We start from the raw sequence: 20,327 nt of genomic DNA, 5'->3' as shown, positions 1-20,327 counted from the left end.
TGATTTAATTACAGCATTAGTCTTCTTGGGTAGGAGTCTATCAGCATGGCACATCTTGACTTGGTAATATTTGCCCACTCTTCCCTGCAAAAGCGCTCCAAATCTGTCAGATTGCGAGGGCATTCTCTTGTGCACAGCTCTCTTCAGGTCACCCCACAGATTTTCTATTGGATTCAGGTATGGGCTCTGGCTGGGCAATTCCAAAACTTTAATTTTCTTCTGGTGAAGCCATTCTTTTGTTGATCTGGATGTATGCTTGGGGTCATTGTTGTGTTGAAAGGTGAAATTCCTCTTCATCTTCAGCTTCCTAGCATATGCCTGAAGGTTTTGGGCCAAAAGTGACTGGTATTTGGAACTGTTCATAATTGCCTCCACCTTGACTAAAGCCCCAGTTCCAGCTGAAGAAAGGCAACCCGAAAGCATGATACTGCCACCACCATGCTTCACTGTGGGGATGGTGTTCTTTTGGTAATGCAAAGTGTTGTTTTTGCGCCAAACGTACCTTTTGGAATTTTGGCCAAAAAGTTCAACCTTGGTCTCATCAGATCATAGCACATTTTCCCACATGCTTTTGGGAGACTTGATGTATTGTTTTTCAAATTTTAGTCGGGCCTAGATGTTTTTCTGTGTAAGAAAAGGCTTCGGTCTTGCAACCCTACTCCACAGTCCAGATATATGGAGAATACGGGAGATTGTTGCCGCATGTAGTACACGACCAGTACTTGCCAGAAATTCCTGCAGCTCCTTCAGTGTTGCTATAGGTCTCTTGACAGCTTCCCTGACCAGTTTTCGTCTTGTTTTTTCAGCAATTTTGGAGGGACGTCCAGTTCTTTGCAACGTCACTGTTGTCCCATATTTTCTCCACTTTTTGATGACTGTATTCCATGGTATATCCAATGCTGTGGAAATTTTTTTGTACCCTTTTCCAGACTAATACTTTTCAACAACGAGATCCCTTTGATGCTTTGTAAGCTCTCTGCAAGCCATGGCTTTTGCTGTAACAGGCAACTGAGTAAATGTCAGGAAAATCCTACTAGGACAGCTGAACTTTATTTGGGGTTAATCAGAGTCTCTTTAATTGATGGCAGGTGTGTACCCAAGAAGACTGAATGCTGTAATTAAATCAACAGATGCGTCAACAAAGTATTAGTTTAAGGGTGTGCACACTTATGCATCCAGCGTATTGTATGTTTTTTATTTTTTATATTTTTCCCCTAACAGATTTGTTTGTTTTTCAAATGAATTGTACAGGTTATAGGTCACATTAAAGGTGGGAAAAGTTTTAAAATGATTTATTGTGGTCTCATTTTTTATATATCACAAAAACCTGGCATTTTAACAGAGGTGTGTAAACTTTTTATATCCACTGTAGATATATATATACAAATATATGTGTATACAGATTATATATATATATATATATATATATATATATATATATATATATATATATATATATAAATAGAGATATACATGCACATACAAATACATAAAACACATAAATGAGAGAGAGAGAGAGGGGGGAGAAAGAGAAGAGAAAAACCTTACCTTATTACATTAAAAGAGACCAAATTATAATTCATGTTGCTGCTAATAGTTCAAATTTCCCCTAGGCAGTTCAATCTTGACATAGGCCACATTGAGGTTATGCCTTATCCCTAGTCCATATCTCTGTCTTATTTACTCAACATCCAGATAACAGCAGCTCTTCAAGGGGGGGGGGATTTTACAGTATGGTTGTGTAAGTTGAACTTACCGCAACCATACATGTTCATATAATCACTGCTGCAGTAGCCTTAGCTGTATGGGTTTTATCCTGCCAAGGATATAACAGCTGGCTAGCTCCCAATGCATTAGGGCACCTTCCACGTACCCAAACCGTCAGGCAGCTCAAGCTCAGCTGACTAAAAGACAAGTTTGGGTGTAAAGCTTTTCAAAGCTTGCCTGCCAGCTGAGAAACAGAGGCTGAGCCTTGAAAGGACGATACTAGAAACTACAAAATACATATGTCCACACCCTGGCATAAAAAAGCACACCAAAAACACAAGCAGAATGGAAGGAGGAAGTGGCTACTACAGCAGTGATGATTTGAACATCTACTGTTATGGTAAGTTCAACTTACACAACTGTACTATGTTCTTTATATTGATCACTGCTGCAGTACCCTTAGATTTAGATTACCTTAGCGAACTACATTTGGGAAATGAAAGAAGAACAGACCAGAAGCCCCTAGAGAATAGCCCTAGTAAAGCTTGATCTGGAACTATTGAAGGAACCAAGCTTATAGTGATTTGAAAAAGTATGTACAGAAGACCAATTAGCAGCTTCTAGAATACTTCTAGAATCCAACCCTTTCCAAAAAGACATAGATAAAGCCAAGGCCCTGATAGAGCTTTGTTATGGTGAGCATAACAAAAGGTACTAGTCTTAGACAACCATTTGGAAAGAGCCTCTTTTGACACAGATTATCATTCTTACCTTCACAAGAAATGAACAATTGATGAGAAAGTCTGAAAGATTAAGTTCTGAAAAGGTAGTACCCAAGTTGTCTGTGGAGATCCAAAGTATGGAGTATCCTTTCTCTCTCATTTTTAGGTTCAGGGAAGAACATGGGATAATACATAGTTTGGTTTAAAGTAAAGTCTGATACAACTTTAGGCACAAAAGAAGGATTAGTTCTTAAAGAAAGGTTGACTAACCATACAAGCTTGCAATGCAGAAGTCCTTCTTGCAGAAGTCAGAGTAATCACTAAAACTGTTCTCCATGTTAATAATCTCAAATCATCCAGATTAGATGGTTGAAATAAAGCAAGTGTTAGCTTCTCTAACACAAAATTAAGATCCTAAGGAGGGTCTAATGGTTTTCTTGGAGGCCTTTTATGCAAAACCCCTTTCAAGACAATTTTGACATGAAACTGCATTGAAGGAGTAGGATCCATGGGCAGACATGCTGAAATGGCTGACAAATGAACCTTGACAGAGGAATAAGAAAGGATAGTAACTCACACAAATATTGTAAAACCAGAGAACAACCAACCATGAATGGGTGCTGGTTATGCTATTGGCACCAACTAGAAAACCTTTTCCATTTGCCAATATATGATTTTCAAGTAGCAGGCTTTCTTGCTTCCATAAGTACTTGCTGCACCCCCTCAGTAAACAGGTGTCTAAAATGAATAAAGACCATATCATCCAGGCAGTCAGTTGTAGATGGTTGATGTCAGAGTGCATCAAACTCCCCTGTTCTTGTGTGAGTAGATCTAGACTGCTAGGAAGTTTGTGGTAATTGCATCTGGCCACTTCTAAAAGTAGGAAGAAACGTGGCTGACTGGGCCAGAAAGGGAGTCACCACAATGACTTTGGGGGATTCCTTTTGAATCTTCAGAAGTGCCCTGGATATTAGTGGAGAGGATAGAAAAGCATGCAGAAATGTTCCTGTTTAAGAAAAAGAAAAGACATCTGTCTTCCAAGCCTTCTTGCATGGAGTCCTGGAAAACAGTCTTGATAATTGATTGTTCAGAGAGGAGGCAAAGGCATCTACTTGTGGATCTCCCAACAGCTGGATCAAGGTCCTATTCAGCTACTCTGCCACACACTGTTGCTCTGGCATAATGTAAGATGCCTGCAGAGTGAGACTGTGCTGTGAAGCTATATCCCAAGCTAACATGGCTAGTCTGTAAAGGGAGTAAGATGGTGTTCCCTCCTTGCTTGTTGATGTACCACATGACTGTTGTATTGTCTGTAACCACTTGAAGATGAGAGTTGACTGCCTTGATCAGGACAAGCATCTCCTTGATTTTATGTGCTTGCATCTTTCTTTCATGTGCCACACCCCCTGCACTTTTAACCTTCGTGAAATTGCTCCCAAAGCAAAGTCCGAATCTGTGGTGACTGACTGCTTTGGAACAGGGAGGAAGAAGGGAAATGCCTAGATTTAAGAATATATGCTGTCTACACCAAAAGGTTTCTCTTCTGACAAACCCAACACGGGGATTTTAAAAGTTAAAGGGTGTCATGGCTGTGACCAAAGAGATTTCAGATACCACTGTATGTTTTACAGGTTTACTATTGTTTGTGCGAACGACATTCTATCGGCTGCAATGTGCCGAAAAACAGAATGTCGAACGCACAAGCAGTTTTACACCAGACAGTCGACTCCACTTATGCGAATGCACAACTGCATTCACATAAGTGGAAATCGACTATCTGCAAGGAGATCACGGTACAGTGGGGAGTGCAAATTCATCCACATCCCCACTGTAGTACGATCTCGGAGTTAGAATATATAAGTAGGGGGGGTAAGGGGGCCTGTTTTATGTGGAGTCTTGCCAGGGCTATTATATTATATAAGCCATGTGACCCAAAATCCTGAGGTATTCCCCTTGCAGTGACCGAAGTCTAAGTGGAAAACTTTTGAAATAGATCTAAATAAATAACTATTTTTCCTGTAGAAGAAAAACTCTCTGAATGGAGGTGTCTAGTTGACATCCCAGGAACACAATCCTGTGTGAAGGAGTTGAGAAAGACTTTTGAATGTTCTCTTGGAATCCCAGCTTATGCAAGAGAGATTGCTTATCCAAGACAGAAAGATTCCCAACTCCTTGAAAAGGACTCTGCAAAGATACTCAAGTTGTCTAAATATCGAAAAATGTAGATACCCTGTGGCCTGCAATGAGCTATAACTGGAGCTAGACACTTTGAGAACACTCTTGGTGCAGTGAATAGTCCAACTGATAATGTGATCCAGCCAAACAAAACCTTAAGAAATGTCTAAAAGGGATGTGCTAAGTCTCTTTTAAATTGAGTTTTACCAGGAAACCTGAAATAGGAAGAAGAAACTGGTTGTGGAGAGACATCATTTTGACTATAGGCACTATCACAGACAGGTTTAGGAAAGAAACATCCAGGACTGGTCTCCAAGCATTTTCTTTTTTGTCACTAGGAGCATCCTTGAATAATAACCCTTCCTCACCTATGAAGGAGGAACTGGTTCTATCACTCCTTGGGACAGTATGTGATGAAGAATAGGTAGAAACAAAAGAGTCTGATCTGCAGGATGAGGAATGACCTCCTGGAAAGAAGGCATTTCCTCCCATTGCCATCCATAACATTGATGAATGACTTTCACAACCCATTTGTCTGAAAACAATCTGTTGCCATAGAGAAGAATGGAGATTCAGACTTTCTGGCAGAAAAAAAATGGCCAGGATGGGATAGGGTTACAATGTCTCTTGAACAGTCATTCAGACTTGTTGGACTGTCCTTGGTTTTCGGAGGTTCAAAATGCTTTTTGAAACACCTTTGCTATTTCTTCTTAAACACCTGTTTACCTCATTTTGGTTGAGACTGTTTATTTTGTTTTTTGCCAAAAAATGGATGAGGAGATAGAAAATCCCTTGGACAATTTGGGAAAGGAGGGCTGAAAAATCTTAGAGATTTCCTGGACCAGCTTGCCCCTTTCTTCCCACTTTTTGAACAAATCTGCAGCAGGGGGGGCCAAACACAATCTCTATTCAAGGGAGAATCTGGAAGGTTTTGAGAATACAGACTTGCAAACCTCCTCAAAACAGTACCAGTGGCCAAAGCCCTGGAAGGAGTGTGAACAGTCACACACACACACACACACACACACACACACACACACACACACACACACACACACACACACACACACACACACTTTAAACAATAAGTAGTGACCCATGCAGCAGAAAAAAATACGTTATTTAAAGCAGATTTTCCTCATAAGAACAAACAGCAGGGAAAAAAAATCCTCATACGTTCACAATTTGTCAGAATAAACTTAATCATGAACATATCAATTCAAAATTCTGAAAACAAAACTTGCAGAAGTATAAACTTTTGTCCCAAATCTATCAATAATTTTCCCATCCTTATCAGAAAGAGTAGGATAGCAATTAACTAAGATCTTAGCAGCAGCGAGATGAGCTAAAGCTATAGGTGCTGGTTCAGATTTAGGAACAGTGTACAGAAATTTAAAAGACTGAGGAACTTTATACATCCTAGTTGCCTTTTTAGAGTCAGTAGGCTGACTATCAGGAAAATTGCAGGCAGTAACACACAGACTCTCTAAAGCAGACAGAAGAGGAAGAATGGGTGTAGGTTCTGGAAAATCCTTCTGTAACAACTCATTTTCTGAGGGACCGAAAAACCTCAGTGTTCTCTCATTGAAAACACTGGCACATTCTATCAACAGAGAAAGAGAACCCCCCCCCCCCAACATGTAGAATTAGAAACTCAGCTCTCCTGAGTCTGAATCAGAAATCTGAGGAAAAAAAAACTGCATCCATACCTGCAGAAAAATAATTCCTCTTTTGTTTACAAGAAACTACTTTATAAGAAGGATCAGTAGCCTGAATTAAAGCCTGAGCCAGACACAGCAAACTACTCCTATCCCCAAAAAACTGAGGAGGCGTAGATACATGCTTGGTTTTCTGTGTCTTTTTGACGGAAAAAATGGGGCCAACCATGTTACTAATGGCAGCAGCTGCTTCCCCAGGGATGGTCACAGCATTGTGACAGAACAGGAAAATCTTCACTGTTCCCTCTCCCAGGACCAGCAAGAGTGTCTCTCCCTCTCCCACTGAGGGGACCCCAACAGCCACAGAGCATATGGTTAACCCCAGTCCATAGCAGCTGTAGGTGCTACACTAGAGGGACCTGGGGTAAAAGATGAGTGGTCTGAGGTGCAACAAATGTCCACAGTAGAGTCACCCACCTGCAGCTGAGGAAAATTGCTAACCTGCTGTGGTAGCAAAGGTTGTGTGCTTATTTTTTTCTTTTTGTGGCTGAAAGAAGGACTGATCTTGGGACCAGGAGCCTATTCCATGATCAACTGAAAATGGTGCCTCTTTCCTGGGGAAGGCGAGCAGGAATTACCGATAAACACTACCAGTCTACAACAGTTACTTTTTGACAGAAAAAAAACAGTAAAATGCCCTTTAAAGCACTATGCCATCCACATAAAAGAAAAATAAACACAATTTCTCCAAAGAAAAAAAATGTTTTTAGTTACTTTACGCTACTTTTAAACTGACAGAAACAAACAACTGCTACTTTTAAAAGCACATTACAATCTTGAGACAGTCCATTAAAACAGAACACTGCTATCGTTAAAATAACTTTCCAGAAGAGGAAAGTAATAAAACATCACGCAAATTAAGAAAATTGAAGTTTTTTTCCCCCAAAGGAACTTAAATGCCCAGCAAAGGAAAGCACAAGCTGCCCACTGATCCTTGAAAGCCTCAGGGGAGCGTTCTTTTCGGCATCATTAAACCTCTGAAGGGCTTTGCACTTAAACTTGTCTTTTAGTCAGCTCAGCTTGAGATTCCTGACACTTGCCACGTAGAAGGTGCCCTGAAGCTTTGGAAGATGGACTTCTGTTATATGCTTGGCAGGCTGTAACCCATATACCTAAGTCTACTACAGCATTGATCAATATAATGAACATCAGTAAACAATAACATCTGTTGTGTCTCTGCATCTGCGGTATAGCTTGTCAAAACTGGATTTTTTTCTAAGCTGCTTACTTTTCCTTTGAGGACTAGCATAGCTCTGGTGCCTCTGTAAGTACATACAAAAGTGCTGCAAAGACTGAAGTTGCTTACCCTAGGTTTCCAGTGTATTCTTGCAAAAGCTGTTGCAAGTTTGTAAAAAAATTAGAAACAGTATAAGGTCAATGGCAACCTTCCCCACACATACCTGAAAATGAAGTTACACTTTCTGCGAGCTATTACTGCCTTCTGCAAAAATACTTTCTTAAATAACCCCAACAGCAATTCTTTGCTAGATGTGTTATTAGGTTTGTTAGCAAAGGTGATGTTTATTTATTCTTATCGATCATACAATAATAAGAATGCATTATCACTGTCCAAAAGGCCACATAAACAGGCAACATTTCAGTTTCCCAATACTGCAGGATGCAAAGAACAAGCTAAAGGGCAGGACAGAAACAGCACAAAACTGCTACCTCAGTTTAAATTTTAATAGTAGTAAGAGTTATGTTAAAAAGCTGCTTGTTGTGATAGTCTCAGCTCCCCCATAGACATGAATTGGATAAAGTGGATCAGAGAATAAATGAATGATTGAAAAAGTGAATGGTACATTTTAAAGTTGACAGCTGTTCTCTAAGGCACACTGTTACATACCAAATCGCCTGCAAAATACTCCCGTAAAAGCACTCTTTTCCATAACACGCATATCAGCCAGTAGGGATAACTCGAGTCCACCAGCAACTGCATAACCACTCACTGCAGCAATCACTGGTTTGGAGAACTGCATACGCGAGGGGCCCTGCCAAAACATTAAAAAACAATGAAAATCAGTTTGTATCTTAGAGAAGTGATATCTCAACAGCTATACTGCAAAATCTGCAAATTAATTCACTCCCTCTCATTCTCTTTACCTGTACATATTTCAGAAAGCTTGAAATCAGAATAAACTGGTTTACTTTTATTTTTTTCATAAACTTTAACAATTTTTGTTTATAGATAAAATGCATTTTACTGGCATTCAGAATAAAAAGAAGTTATGTACCTACCATAATGTTCCATGTTAGTTGTCCTTCATCTCGCCTTCCTTCTTGCTGGATGGGGTCCGGAGCCGATCCTCGGCTCCGACTCGGCCACTTACTATAGTTCAAGAGCTCTTGACTGGCTCGAGGCTACCCCTTATCCCAGAATGCCCAGCGTCAGCTACCCAGATCTCGTTTGAGATAGCTCACACTAGACATAATTATAGAAGATAATCCATTAATCAACCTGGATATACAGTTAATTGTCATGGTTTACTTGGGAAGCAACTAATAACAAAACAAATTAGCCAATGAAACCATTTAGAAACTCCTCTCAATCCTCAAGGAAGGGGAAGGAGGGAGGGACGCAAGAAGGAAGGCGTGATAAAGGACAACTAACATGGAACGTTATGGTAAGTACATAACTTCTTTATGTTAAGTTGTCCAATCTTGCCTTCGTTCTTGCTGGATGGGACAGCATCCCTAGCACCTCAATCCTGGGTGGTTCATTGGAACAGACTCTTCAGAACCGTGGAACCAAAGGAAGCCCTGCCCTGGGAGTCCACATCTACTTTGTAATGAGAAATGAATGTATGAGAATCTGCCCAAGTAGCTGCTGCACAAATTGAATCTATGGGCAATCTAGATTGAAAAGCTACTGAAGTAGCTACTGACCTGGTTAAATGACTTTTGGGTTTTGCTGGAAGATCTTTTTGTTGCAAATGGTAGGTATGGGCTATGGTGTCTGATAACCATTTTGACAATGTTACTTTAGAAACTGGAAGGCCTTGTTTGGTATTAGCAAATGAAAGGAACAACTGATTTGATTTTCTCATCTCTTTAGTTCTATGGAGATAGAAACGCAGTTGTCTATACACATCCAATTGGTGTTATCTGTATTCTGACTTGTTGGAATGATTAGGGAAAAAGACAGGAAGTTCAATGGATTGATTCAAACTGTGTTCTGAACAAACATTAGGTAGAAAAAATGGGTTGGTACTCAGAGAAACTCTGTCTTTGTGAAAAACTAGGTATGGAGGGCAAACACATAGTGCATGAAGTTCTGAAACACATCTGGCAGAAGTAATAGCAACTATGAAGAGAGTTTTCCAAGAGAGAAATTTCAAGGAACATGATGCTGCTGGTTCAAAGTGTGGCAGTATCAAGGAGGTCATAACCAAATTGAGATCCCAAGGTGGAAGGGGCTCTTTCACTGGGGGGGGTCTAAGTAGATTTACCTCTCAAGAAGGCCTTACAGAGTTTGTGAGACATTAAGCTTGAGTTAAAAACTCTGATGTGAAAATTTGAAATGGCAGCTAGTTGAACTCTGATGGTAGCAGCAGCTGCACCAGATCAAAACAGTTCTGCTAAGAAATCCAAAATTTCATGTACAGGAAATGTAAGGGGATCTAAATTCCTGGATTCTGACCAGTAAGCGAATCTTTTCCATTTGCTAGCATAAACTTTCCTTGTAGTTGTCTTATGGGAGGAAAAGTACAGTTTTGTACCTACCATAAATGTAGATGTCCGATAGGTATACATCTGCAGTCATCACATATGGGTTGTCCTGCCTCAGGCAGCCCTTCGGTCGGCCAGATTCCAAAGTCTGGGTCCGGCGTCGGCTGATGTTGCCCCTTCCCCGACGTCAGAGCACCTGGGGTATAAAAGCGTCAGCCGACGCCATCTTCCTCAGTTTTTCTTGCCCCAGATGCCAGGTGCCCTCTAAGGAAGGCTAAATTTGGAGAAATGCAATAAATTCCAAACATGCACAAAAATATATACATATATAAAAACAAATACACCATAATAGATAACCCCAGCTAGCTATGAGAGGGGAATGTACCCAAGAAATACCACAGAGGGGAAGGAGAGAGGGTAAACCTGACTGCAGATGCATACCTATCGGACATCTACATTTATGGTAGGTACAAAACTGTACTATGTCCTTCAAGGATGCATCTGCAGTCATCACATATGGGTAGAATACCATAGCCAATCTGCGGGTGGAGGATCTATGTAAAGGATGGTGTAGCTAAAATGCCCTGCAGGACTGCGGTAGCAAAGCCTGCTCTGGATCTGGAATATAAAGGTAAGTTGTAATGCTTGGAAAATGTATGCACGGAGCTCCATGTAGCAGCTTCTAAAATGTCCTTGGTAGCCACCCCTCTTAAGAAGGCTGTGGAGGTGGCTGTGGCGCTGGTCGAATGAGGTCTAATGTTAGCTGGCACAGTTTTTCCATGAAAGGAGTAACAGAAATGAATGCAATTCCCTATCCATTTTGAAATTGTCTGTTTTGAAATTGCTTTTCCTTGTGCACCAGCAGCATATGCTACAAACAACTGGTCAGTTTTTCTGTAATTTTTAGTTCTGTCCCAAGTAGTAGCGCAACTGTCTGTGTATGTCCAGGGTGTGCAGAAGCTTTTCCCCTTTGTTTTGTGGAATTGGAAAGAAGGTAGGCAGGTGAATAGCTTGGTTTAATGAGACCCTAGATACCACCTTTGGCATAAATGAAGGATTGGTTCTCAATGAGACTCTGTCTTGATGAAAAATAAGAAATGGCTGTACTGCCATGAGGGCCTGTAACTCAGATACTCTTCTTGCTGAGGTTATGGCCAGAAGGAAGGCAGTCTTCCATGAGAGGAACTGTAGTTCTGCAGATGCTGCTGGTTCAAAGAGAGGCAGTGTTAGTTTTTCCAACACGAAGTTAATGTCCCAAGTAGGCAGTGGTGGTTTCCTTGGAGGATTGATGTTTTTAATTCCTCTTAGAAACTGTCTTAGCAGAGGATGAGAAAAGACGGGAGGATCAGTGTTGTACTCTGCTGAAATTGCTGAAGCATGAATTTTAAAGGAAGAGTAAGACAGGCCATTGTGGAGCATTTCTGCTAAATATTCCAGGATATGCGCCATGTTCATAACTGTTGCATCTAGGCCCTTTGAGGTGTTCCAGGTGTGAAATCTTTTCCATTTTGCTGAGTATGCCTTTCGTGTGGAAGGCCTGCGAGCTTCCATGATGATATCCTTCACTCTCTTGGATAGCTTATCCTGGTGATGAGTCAAGGTATTTTCCAGGCAGCTAGCTGTAATGTTTTCAGGTTGGAATGCAGAGTTTTGTAATTGTGCTGTGTCAGGAGAAGCGGCCATTGTGGCAGAAGCCATGGTTTTGTCCGTGACATGCTCTTTAGCAATGGGTACCAGTGCTGTCTTGGCCAGTCCGAGCTATCAGAATCACTCTTGGCTGCTCTGCCCTGATCTTCAGTAAGACCTTGGTCATTAATGGAAGAGGTGGGAATGCATACACTGTTAGATCTCTCCAGCTGAAAGAGAGCGTCCACTTTCCATGCTTGTGGGTGGTATGTCCTTGTGCAGAATTTGTCCAGCTGATGATTGTGTGGGGAGGCAAAGAGGTCTATGTCCGGTCTCCCCCATGATTGTGTTATCTGATGGAAGATGTCTGGGTGCAGCATCCATTCGTGTGCATCCATGATGTTCCTGCTTAAGCTGTCCGCCAGTATATTGTCCTTTCCTGGTACAAACTGGGATTGCAGCTGTATATTGAGAGTCAGGGAAAGTTCCCATAGATTCATTGCCAGTCTGCAAAGACAGTAGGAATGGGTGCCTCCTTGCTTGTTTATGTACCACATAACTGTAGTGTTGTCTGTCCTTATTAGCAGGTGGCCTTGATGTAGAAATAACTTGAAGGCCTCGATTGCATGTATCACTGCCAGCATTTCCTTTTGGTTTATGTGCATGCGTAGCTCTTTTTGTGACCATAATCCTTGAATGCATCTTCCTTCCATGTGCGCTCCCCATCCGTGATCTGAAGCGTCCGTTGTAATGGTTTGGCTGGCTATTGGTTTGCTGAAGGGCAAACCCCTGTTTGACTGGCTTGCTTGAGCCCACCACAGAAATTCCCTTTGAAGGCATGGGATGAGTGGTATCAAAGTTTCCAAGCTGTGACTGTGCTGAGTCCATAAACTCCTTAGGTACCATTGGAGTTTCCTCATATGTAGCCTTGCTTGAGGAATCAGAAGAATGCAAGAAGCCATGTAACCCAGGGCCTGCAGGATTTTCCTTGCAGTCAGCTGAGTTTGTCTTGACAGGTTTTTGAAGTAATCCAGTAGTTGGTTTTGTTTTTCTTCTGTGAGGAAAGCCATTTGGGTGGTTGTGTCTAGATCCGCACCCAGAAAAGTTATTCTTTGGGATGGTACAAGTCTTGACTTGTGAATGTTGACTGTATATCCCAAGGCCTGAAGAAGATAGATGGCATAATTCAAGTGTTTTACCAAAATTTGTTGGCTGTCCGCTTGTATAAGGCAGTCGTCCAGATACGGGTATATTTGCATCCCCTGAAGTCTGCAGTGTGCAATTACTGATGGCAGGCATTTCGTGAATACTCTGGGTGCAGTAGATAAGCCAAAGGGCAATGCTGAGAATTGATAATGCTCTGAACCTGCAAGAAATCTGAGGTGTCTTCTGCAGCTTTGTCTGATAGGGACATGCAGGTATGCCTCCTTGAGGTCCAGAGTTACCAGCCAAGACCCCTTGCCCAGCATGGGAAGGAGTTGCTGTAGAGTCAGCATTTTGAATTTTGGCACAATGAGATAAGTATTTAGTGCGGACAAGTCGAGAATAGGCCTCCATTGCTTTTCTTTTCTTGGAACAAGGAAGAGTCTGGAATAAAATCCTTGGCCTTGTTCTGCGAGAGGAACCTTTTCTATTGCTTTCATTTTCATTAAGTTGGAGATTTGTTTCAAAGCCTCTGCCCTTTGATTTGGTGGCAGGTCTGGCATGCCTTTTCTTTTCGGTAATGTGTGGAAATGGAACCTGTATCCTTTGTCTATTATTTGTAGTGTCCATTTGTCCCTTGTAATAATGTGCCAATTTTCTGAAAATAAGGAAAGCTTTCCGCCCAAAGGTGCTTCCAATTGAGCCCTGGTTGGCGGTGTCAAGGTAAAGTCATTGAGTCTGTCCTTGTGCAGCAGTTGTAGGCCCTGCACTACCTCTCTGGTTGGGAAGCTGCCATTGACGTCCTCTGTAGGAGCCTCTAGCTTGCCCTCTACCTCTGGCACGCCTGTTCTTGCCTCTCTGAAATCTGTCTGTGTCTGGAAAGGACTAGTTCTTGGAAGCCCAATTTCTGCTGAATTTTGGTGGTTGGACCTGCATAAAATCTTTGACTGTTTGTACAGATTTTGCCTTTTCTTCAAATTTCTTTAAGACCTCCTGAGCAGTGGAGCCAAATAACTTTTGCTTTTCCAGTGGAGCATCCAGAAGCTTTGCTTTAACATGGTCTGGCAGAGATTGTTCCTTCAGCCAAGCATGCCTACGTATAACTGCACCTGTCATAGCTGACCTACATGAAGCTTCCAATGCATCATAACCACACTGCAAAAAATGGTTGCTAACCTGTTGAGAGTTATGTACCAGATCCTGAAGTGATTTGCGATCTAGGGGTTCAGGTGAAGACAGCTTTTTATGCAATTCATCTAACAAATATTCTTGGTACTGTATCATATGGAATTGACAGTTTAAAGCCCTCATAGCAAGGGTAGCAGAAGTATACACTTTTTTACCCCATCGCTCTAAAGCCCTGGACTCCCTTTCAGAGGGAGTGGATTTTTTGTAGTGGCAGCTGTAACCCCTTTAGGGCCCTGGGAAATAGTTTCTGGATCAGCAGAGTGGGCCTTGTAAAGGAAAAGATGTGATTCCGGGACCCTGTAGTACCTATCAGGTTTGGCAGGAGCCGGAGGGAGAGTGTCAGGGGTTGTGCTAGATTCCAAGTACACATCATCAATGACATTCAAAACAGGGGGAATAGCCAAAGGTCTATGCTGAGGCAAATGCAAGAAGGTCCTTAATCTCTTCCTGGAATCAGAGAATTCCTGGCCCTGCCATTGGAAATGCTCCCTCATAGTGTGCAAAGTTTCCCCAAAAGACAGTTCTTCAGGAGGGGAGGCTGAAGGGATAGATTCCTCTGCATCTGAATCCTCGTAGGCCGAAAAAGCCTCCTCCTGGTAATCCGAGAGGGCCGAGCCAGCAGAGGCCTCATCTGAGGAGAGGGGATCAGAGGGCTCAACCCTGGGCCTTTTTGCTGTAGAAGGTTGAAAGCTCCTGTCTGGATGAGGCTGAGAGCCCCTAATTAATGAAATAAGGTCCTCTGCTAGACTAAGGATCTGAGAACCTGTAGTGGGTCCCTGAGGGATAACCCTGGGAGGCATAGATTTTGAGTGTTTAGCAGCTTTAGCCCTAGAGAATGCCTTAATAGACATGGATGCAGGAGGCCTGGCTGCACCACGTGCTGGTGTAGTTTTGTCTAAGGGAATGGTGTCGGAAGGTTCCTGGACACCAGATTCCAAAGGAGATTCAACAACCGAGACAGTAGTGGCCTCCGGGGCCGAGGTTGTCGGTTGTACGGTTTCGGTGGACGGTAGTACCAAGGACTCAGTTTTAGCCGAAACCGAGACACTCGCGGTAGGCCTGGCCGTGGTTTCAGCCGAAACCGCAGACCGCGGGTGTCGGTCCTTGTCCTTGCGTTTCTTCATTAAATGTGAAGTCGGAGTCTCCGATGACATTTTGTAAGCAAAACTAGCCCCAAAAAATTCCTCTGCAAACTCCGACTGACGTCTTAGAGTGCGTCGGTTGAAGGAAGCACAGGAGGAACAGGCCGAGACGTCGTGGTCTGGGCCTAGGCAAGGTAGGCAGTAAGAGTGGAAATCCTTATGAGGTATTTGTTTCCCACAAGTTAAGCAATTATTAATTTTATCTGACATCGGCTGAGGCAAGAAAGAGTCCCCAACGGGGTACTTAGCTTTTGAAGTCTTCGGTTTAGCTGAATTACAGGAGCTGGCTGACCGGCACTTGCGAACTGCTTCTGCTTCAGGCACCACGCGGCAAGAAAGACTGAGTAAGATGGCGTCGGCTGACGTTTTTATACCCCAGGCGCTCTGACGTCGGGGAAGGGGCGACATCAGCCGATGCCGGACCCAGACTTTGAAATCTGGCCGACCGAAGGGCTGCCTGAGGCAGGACAACCCATATGTGATGACTGCAGATGCATCCTTGAAGGACATCAATAATATCACGCACTGCTGGGGAAATATTAGGGAGCCTGGCTAAGATTGAAAGTGGAGGAACCAAGCTGTGAGCTTGAGAGATTGGAGGGATTGGTGTAACCTGCCTGATTGATGAATCAAGAGGTCCAGCACTGGGTCCAGAACCCAAGGCTGGACTAGAAGGTGGGGGTGAAGGAATGGAAACCAAATCTGTCGAGGCCAATAGGGGGCAATGAGGATCATCTTGCAACCCACTGATTTTGCTTTCTGAATGACTTTTGGAATTAGGGGGAAGGGGGGAAATGCATAAAGGAGTCCCTGAGGCCAATCATGGACTAGAGCGTCCCTGGGTGTCTGACCTAGAGGAGGAACAAGGGAGAAGTAGCTGCTGCATTTGTTTTTGAGGGGAGAGGCAAAGAGATCGCAGCAAGGCTGGCCCCATTTGTGGAAAATAAGATCCACAATTTCCTGTTTCAGAGACCTCTCGTGTGGCATAAGGATAGCCCTGCTGAGCCTGTCCATTATTACGTTGGATTTCCCAGGGATATGTGTTGTTGTCAGAAAACGGTGGGAGGAAATCGCCCATTGCCAGAGTCTGAGGGCCTCTCGGCAAAAGGGGTAAGACCTGGTTCTGCCCTGTTTGTTGATGTACCAAACCACTGACATGTTGTCTGTCTGTATTGCAATAGTCCCGGCAGGGAGAGAGTCTTGAAGAGCTTGCAATGCTAGGAGCACCGCTCTCATCTCCAGAACGTTGATGTGCAAGTGGTGCTCGTGAGGTTGCCACGTGCCTTGGACTGTCTTCCCTAGGTAATACCCCCCCCCCCCCCACCCTATCAGGGAAGCATCTTGTGATCACTGTGGCAATCAGATGGGATTCCATGAAAGGTCTGCCCTGAGTCACTAGTGGGGAGACCATCCACCAGGAAAGGTGTCTTTTGCAAGATTTCGTAATTAGCATTATGTGAGACATGGTTAATTCCTGGAAGGACCATTGTGTGAAAAGAAGCCACTGAAGGATTCTCATGTGAAAGCATGCTAAGGGACCTAAAAGAATAGCTGCTGCCATGGACCCTAGAGCTTGAAGGTCAATATTTGACTTGAATTCCTTTGCTCCTCAGGAGACGTGACACCTGTTGTCGGATAATGGAAACTCTTTCCTGAGGCAATTTTGCAATCATTTTTCTTGTGTCTAGCTCTACTCCTATGTAAGTAATAGACTGAGAGGGCAACAAGGCAGATTTTTCAAAGTTTATTGTGATGCCTAGTTGAGCACAGGATGTTATGGTGTAATCTCATGCTTCTATAAGTTGTTGCCTGGTGGTAGCAGTGAGGAGCCAGTTGTCTAGATAAGGAAAGTACAGTTGTGTACACTTACCATAAATGTAGATGTTCGAGTGTATTCACTGTTGCAGTCATTACATTTGGGTAATCTGCTGGCAGGTTGTCCTCAGTCGGCCTGATTAACAAGGTCTTGAGTCCTGCGTCGGTTGCTGTCCCTTCTTCCATGACATCAGGTCGTCAGGGCTATAAAACATGCAGCCGAAGACCTTTACATCAGTTTTTCTTGCCCCAGATGCCAGGTGCCCCCCAAATGGGGAGCCAAATATTTAAGTAATTAACAACAGAAAAATATACCTCCAAACAAAAAGCAAATACACCAAAAAGGCTTTTAAGCATAGCAAAGGAAAGAAGAGGTATAGTAAGAGAAAAAACAGGGGGTTGGAGGGAGGGTAACCAGGACTGCAACAGTGAATACACTCGAACATCTACATTTATGGTAAGTAAACACAACTATACTATGTTCTTCGTGTTTCACTGTTGCAATCATTATATTTGGGTAGATTCCCAAAGCTATGGTTGGGAGGATGGATTTATACAGCATTAGGACCAGCTATAATGCCCTGCAGGACAGCAGAGGCAAAGCCAGCTCTGGATTTAGAGAAGAAAGGAAAATGGTAATGTTTGGGGAACGTATGAACTGAGCTCCAGGTAGCAGCTTCTAGAATGTCGCTGGTAGGAACACCTCTGAGAAAGGCTGTAGAAGTAGATGCAGCCCTGGTGGAATGAGATCTGATCCTCTGTGGGATAGTTTTACCATGGTGCATATAGCAGCAACTAATACAATGGCATATCCATTTGGAAATAGTCTGCTTTGGAATAGCCTTTACCTCTGCCCCTGCGGCAAATGCCACCAATAGTTGTTCAGACTTTCTTTGAGATTTTGTCCTGTTTAAGTAAAATCTATGTTGTCTTTGTACATCCAATGAATGCAGAATATACTCCCCCTTGTTCTGTGGATTGGGAAAGAAAGTTGGCAAATGAATGGTCTGATTAAGAGCCACACTGGATACCACCTTAGGCATGAAGGATGGATTGGTCCTGAGAGACACCCTGTCCACATGAAAAATAATGAAAGGCTCCACTGCGAGCCTGTAATTCAGAAATCCTTCTAGCTGAAGTGACTGCTAAAAGGAAAGCTGTTTTCCAGGAAAGAAATTTTAAGTCTGCAGTAGCAGCTGGCTCGAAAGGAGGGGGAGTGAGTTTCTCTAATACAAAATTGAGGTCCCAGGCAGGGGTTGGAGCTCTCCTGGGTGGTCTTATGTTTTTGGCCCCTCTGAGATACTGCTTTAGCAGGGGATGAGAGAAGAGTGGAGATTCCATGTTGTAATGAGCTGAAATGGCTGAGGCATGGATTTTTATGGAAGAAAAGGACAGGCCCTTGTGAAGCATCTCAGTTAAATATTGTAAAATCTGAGGAATATTGGGAACTGTTGTGCTTATCCCTTGTGACTGATTCCAGGCACAGAATCTTTTCCATTTGTCAGCATAAGATTTTCTAGTACTAGGCCTTCTTGCCTCCAAAATGACATCCATCACAGGTTTGCTGAGGGATGCTAAGGGTAAATTTAGGTGATTAGCCACACTGCAAGATTCAAGGTTTGGAGCTGAGTGTGCAGAATTTGGTTGTTCTGCTGAGACAGTAAGTAAGGAGTCTGAGGTAGGTGCCATGGTGGAAGGTGTGACACAATGCGCAGGAGTGGGTACCAGTGTTGGCGAGGCCAGTTTGGAGCAATCAAAATCATTTTTGGTTTGTCCTTTTTTACTTTTAGTAGAACTTTGGAGAGCAGAGGCAGAGGGGGAAAGGCATAGACTGACAGGTTTTTCCAGCTGAATGATAGAGCATCCACTTTCCAGGCTTTTTTGTGAAGAGTTCTTGTGCAAAACTTGCCCAACTGATAGTTCTGGGTTGAGGCAAAAAGATCTATGTCTGGACTCCCCCATTTGTGTGCCAACATGCTGAAAATCCATGGTTCCAGTTTCCATTCGTGTGGGTCCATGAGATTTCTGCTTAGTCCGTCTGCCAAAGTATTCAGCTTTCCTGGCAGGAATTGAGCTTGTAGTTGAATTTGATAGGTCAAGGCCATGTTCCACAATACCATGGCTAGTCTGCAAAGGGGGTAGGAGTGTATACCCCCCCTGCCTGTTTATGTACCACATAACTGTGGTATTGTCTGTCTTTATCATTAATTGTCCTGGATGAAGGTAGTCCTTGAAGGCTGTCAGTGCATTCTGTACAGCTAGTATCTCTTTTTGATTGATATGAAGGTGCATTTGAATAGGGCTCCATTTGTCCTGAATGCACTTCCCTGCCAGATGAGCCCCCCCAAGCATGGTCTGATGCGTCTGTAATTAAGGTTTGGGCGGCAGGGGGTGGAGTGAATGGCAGTCCCTTGTTTTGGTGGCAGGCCTCTGCCCACCATAGGGACTCTAGTTGCAGGCAAGGTATAATAGCAATCATTGTTTCCAGGCTGTGACAATGTTGACTCCATAAACTCTTTAAGTACCACTGAAGTTTCCTCATATGTAGTCTTGCATATGGAATTAGAAGAATGCAGGAGGCCATGAATCCCAAGGCTTGCAGAATTTGCCTTGCAGACAACAGCAGGGTTTTTGTGGCCACCTATTTGAAGTAAGTCACCAAATGAATTTGCTTTTCTGGTGTAAGGTAAGCCATCTGGGCAGCTGTATTCAAGCTTGCACCCAGGAATGTAATTTTTTGAGAGGGTACCAGTTGTGATTTCTTTTCGTTTATGGTCTACCCTAGACAAGTTAGAACCTTTTTTACAAATGCCAGATGTTTTTGAAGAATGTCCTTGTTTTCTGCCTGAATTAGACAATCATCCAGGTATGGATATATTTGAATATTTCTTTGCCTGCAAAATGCAATTACTGGAGCCAGGTACTTTGTGAAGACCCTGGGCACAGTAGATAAGCCAAAGGGCAGTGCAGAGAACTGGTAATGCAAATAACCTGCTTTGAAGCGGAGGTACCTTCTACAAGATTCCCTGATTGGGATATGCAGGAGCCTCTTTTAAGTCTAGAGTTACCAACCAGGCATCTTTGCCCAGCATAGGAAGTAACTGTTGAAGAGTCAGCATCTTGAATTTTGGAATGTCCAGAAATGTGTTTAGAGTAGATAAGTCCAGAATTGGACGCCATGCTTTGTCTTTTCTGTGTACCAGGAAAAGTCTTGAATAGAAACCTTGTTCCTTTTCCTCTTCTGGGACTGGTTGAATAGCTAAAAGAATTGGAAACAAGTGCCAAAAACACACCAACTTCAATAAAAAAGCACTCGAAGGAAATAAGGCTGCAGATAGTGGTTCGTTGAGTTTAATCAGGCAACAAAAAGAACATTAACGTTAGAAACACTCCACACTGCGTTTTCGTTTCACATATGACTT

General features: G+C 43.0%; 1 protein-coding gene across 1 annotated transcript in view; it reads right to left on the bottom strand.

Moving 5' to 3' along the window:
- The window catches only part of LOC122796717 (probable enoyl-CoA hydratase echA8), a 939,187-nt gene that overhangs the window by 316,367 nt on the left and 602,493 nt on the right, over positions 1–20,327 (bottom strand). The window contains exon 5 of the mRNA XM_044065416.1: positions 8,169–8,313. Within this exon, the coding sequence (XP_043921351.1) occupies positions 8,169–8,313 (145 nt within the window). The remainder of the gene's footprint in view (positions 1–8,168; positions 8,314–20,327) is intronic.

Source organism: Protopterus annectens, chromosome 3.part0 (assembly GCF_019279795.1).
Source record: "Protopterus annectens isolate FY-2018-M chromosome 3.part0, PAN1.0, whole genome shotgun sequence".
In the NCBI taxonomy this organism is placed as follows: Eukaryota; Metazoa; Chordata; order Ceratodontiformes; family Protopteridae; genus Protopterus; species Protopterus annectens.
This window is presented reverse-complemented; position numbering and strand designations above follow the sequence as displayed.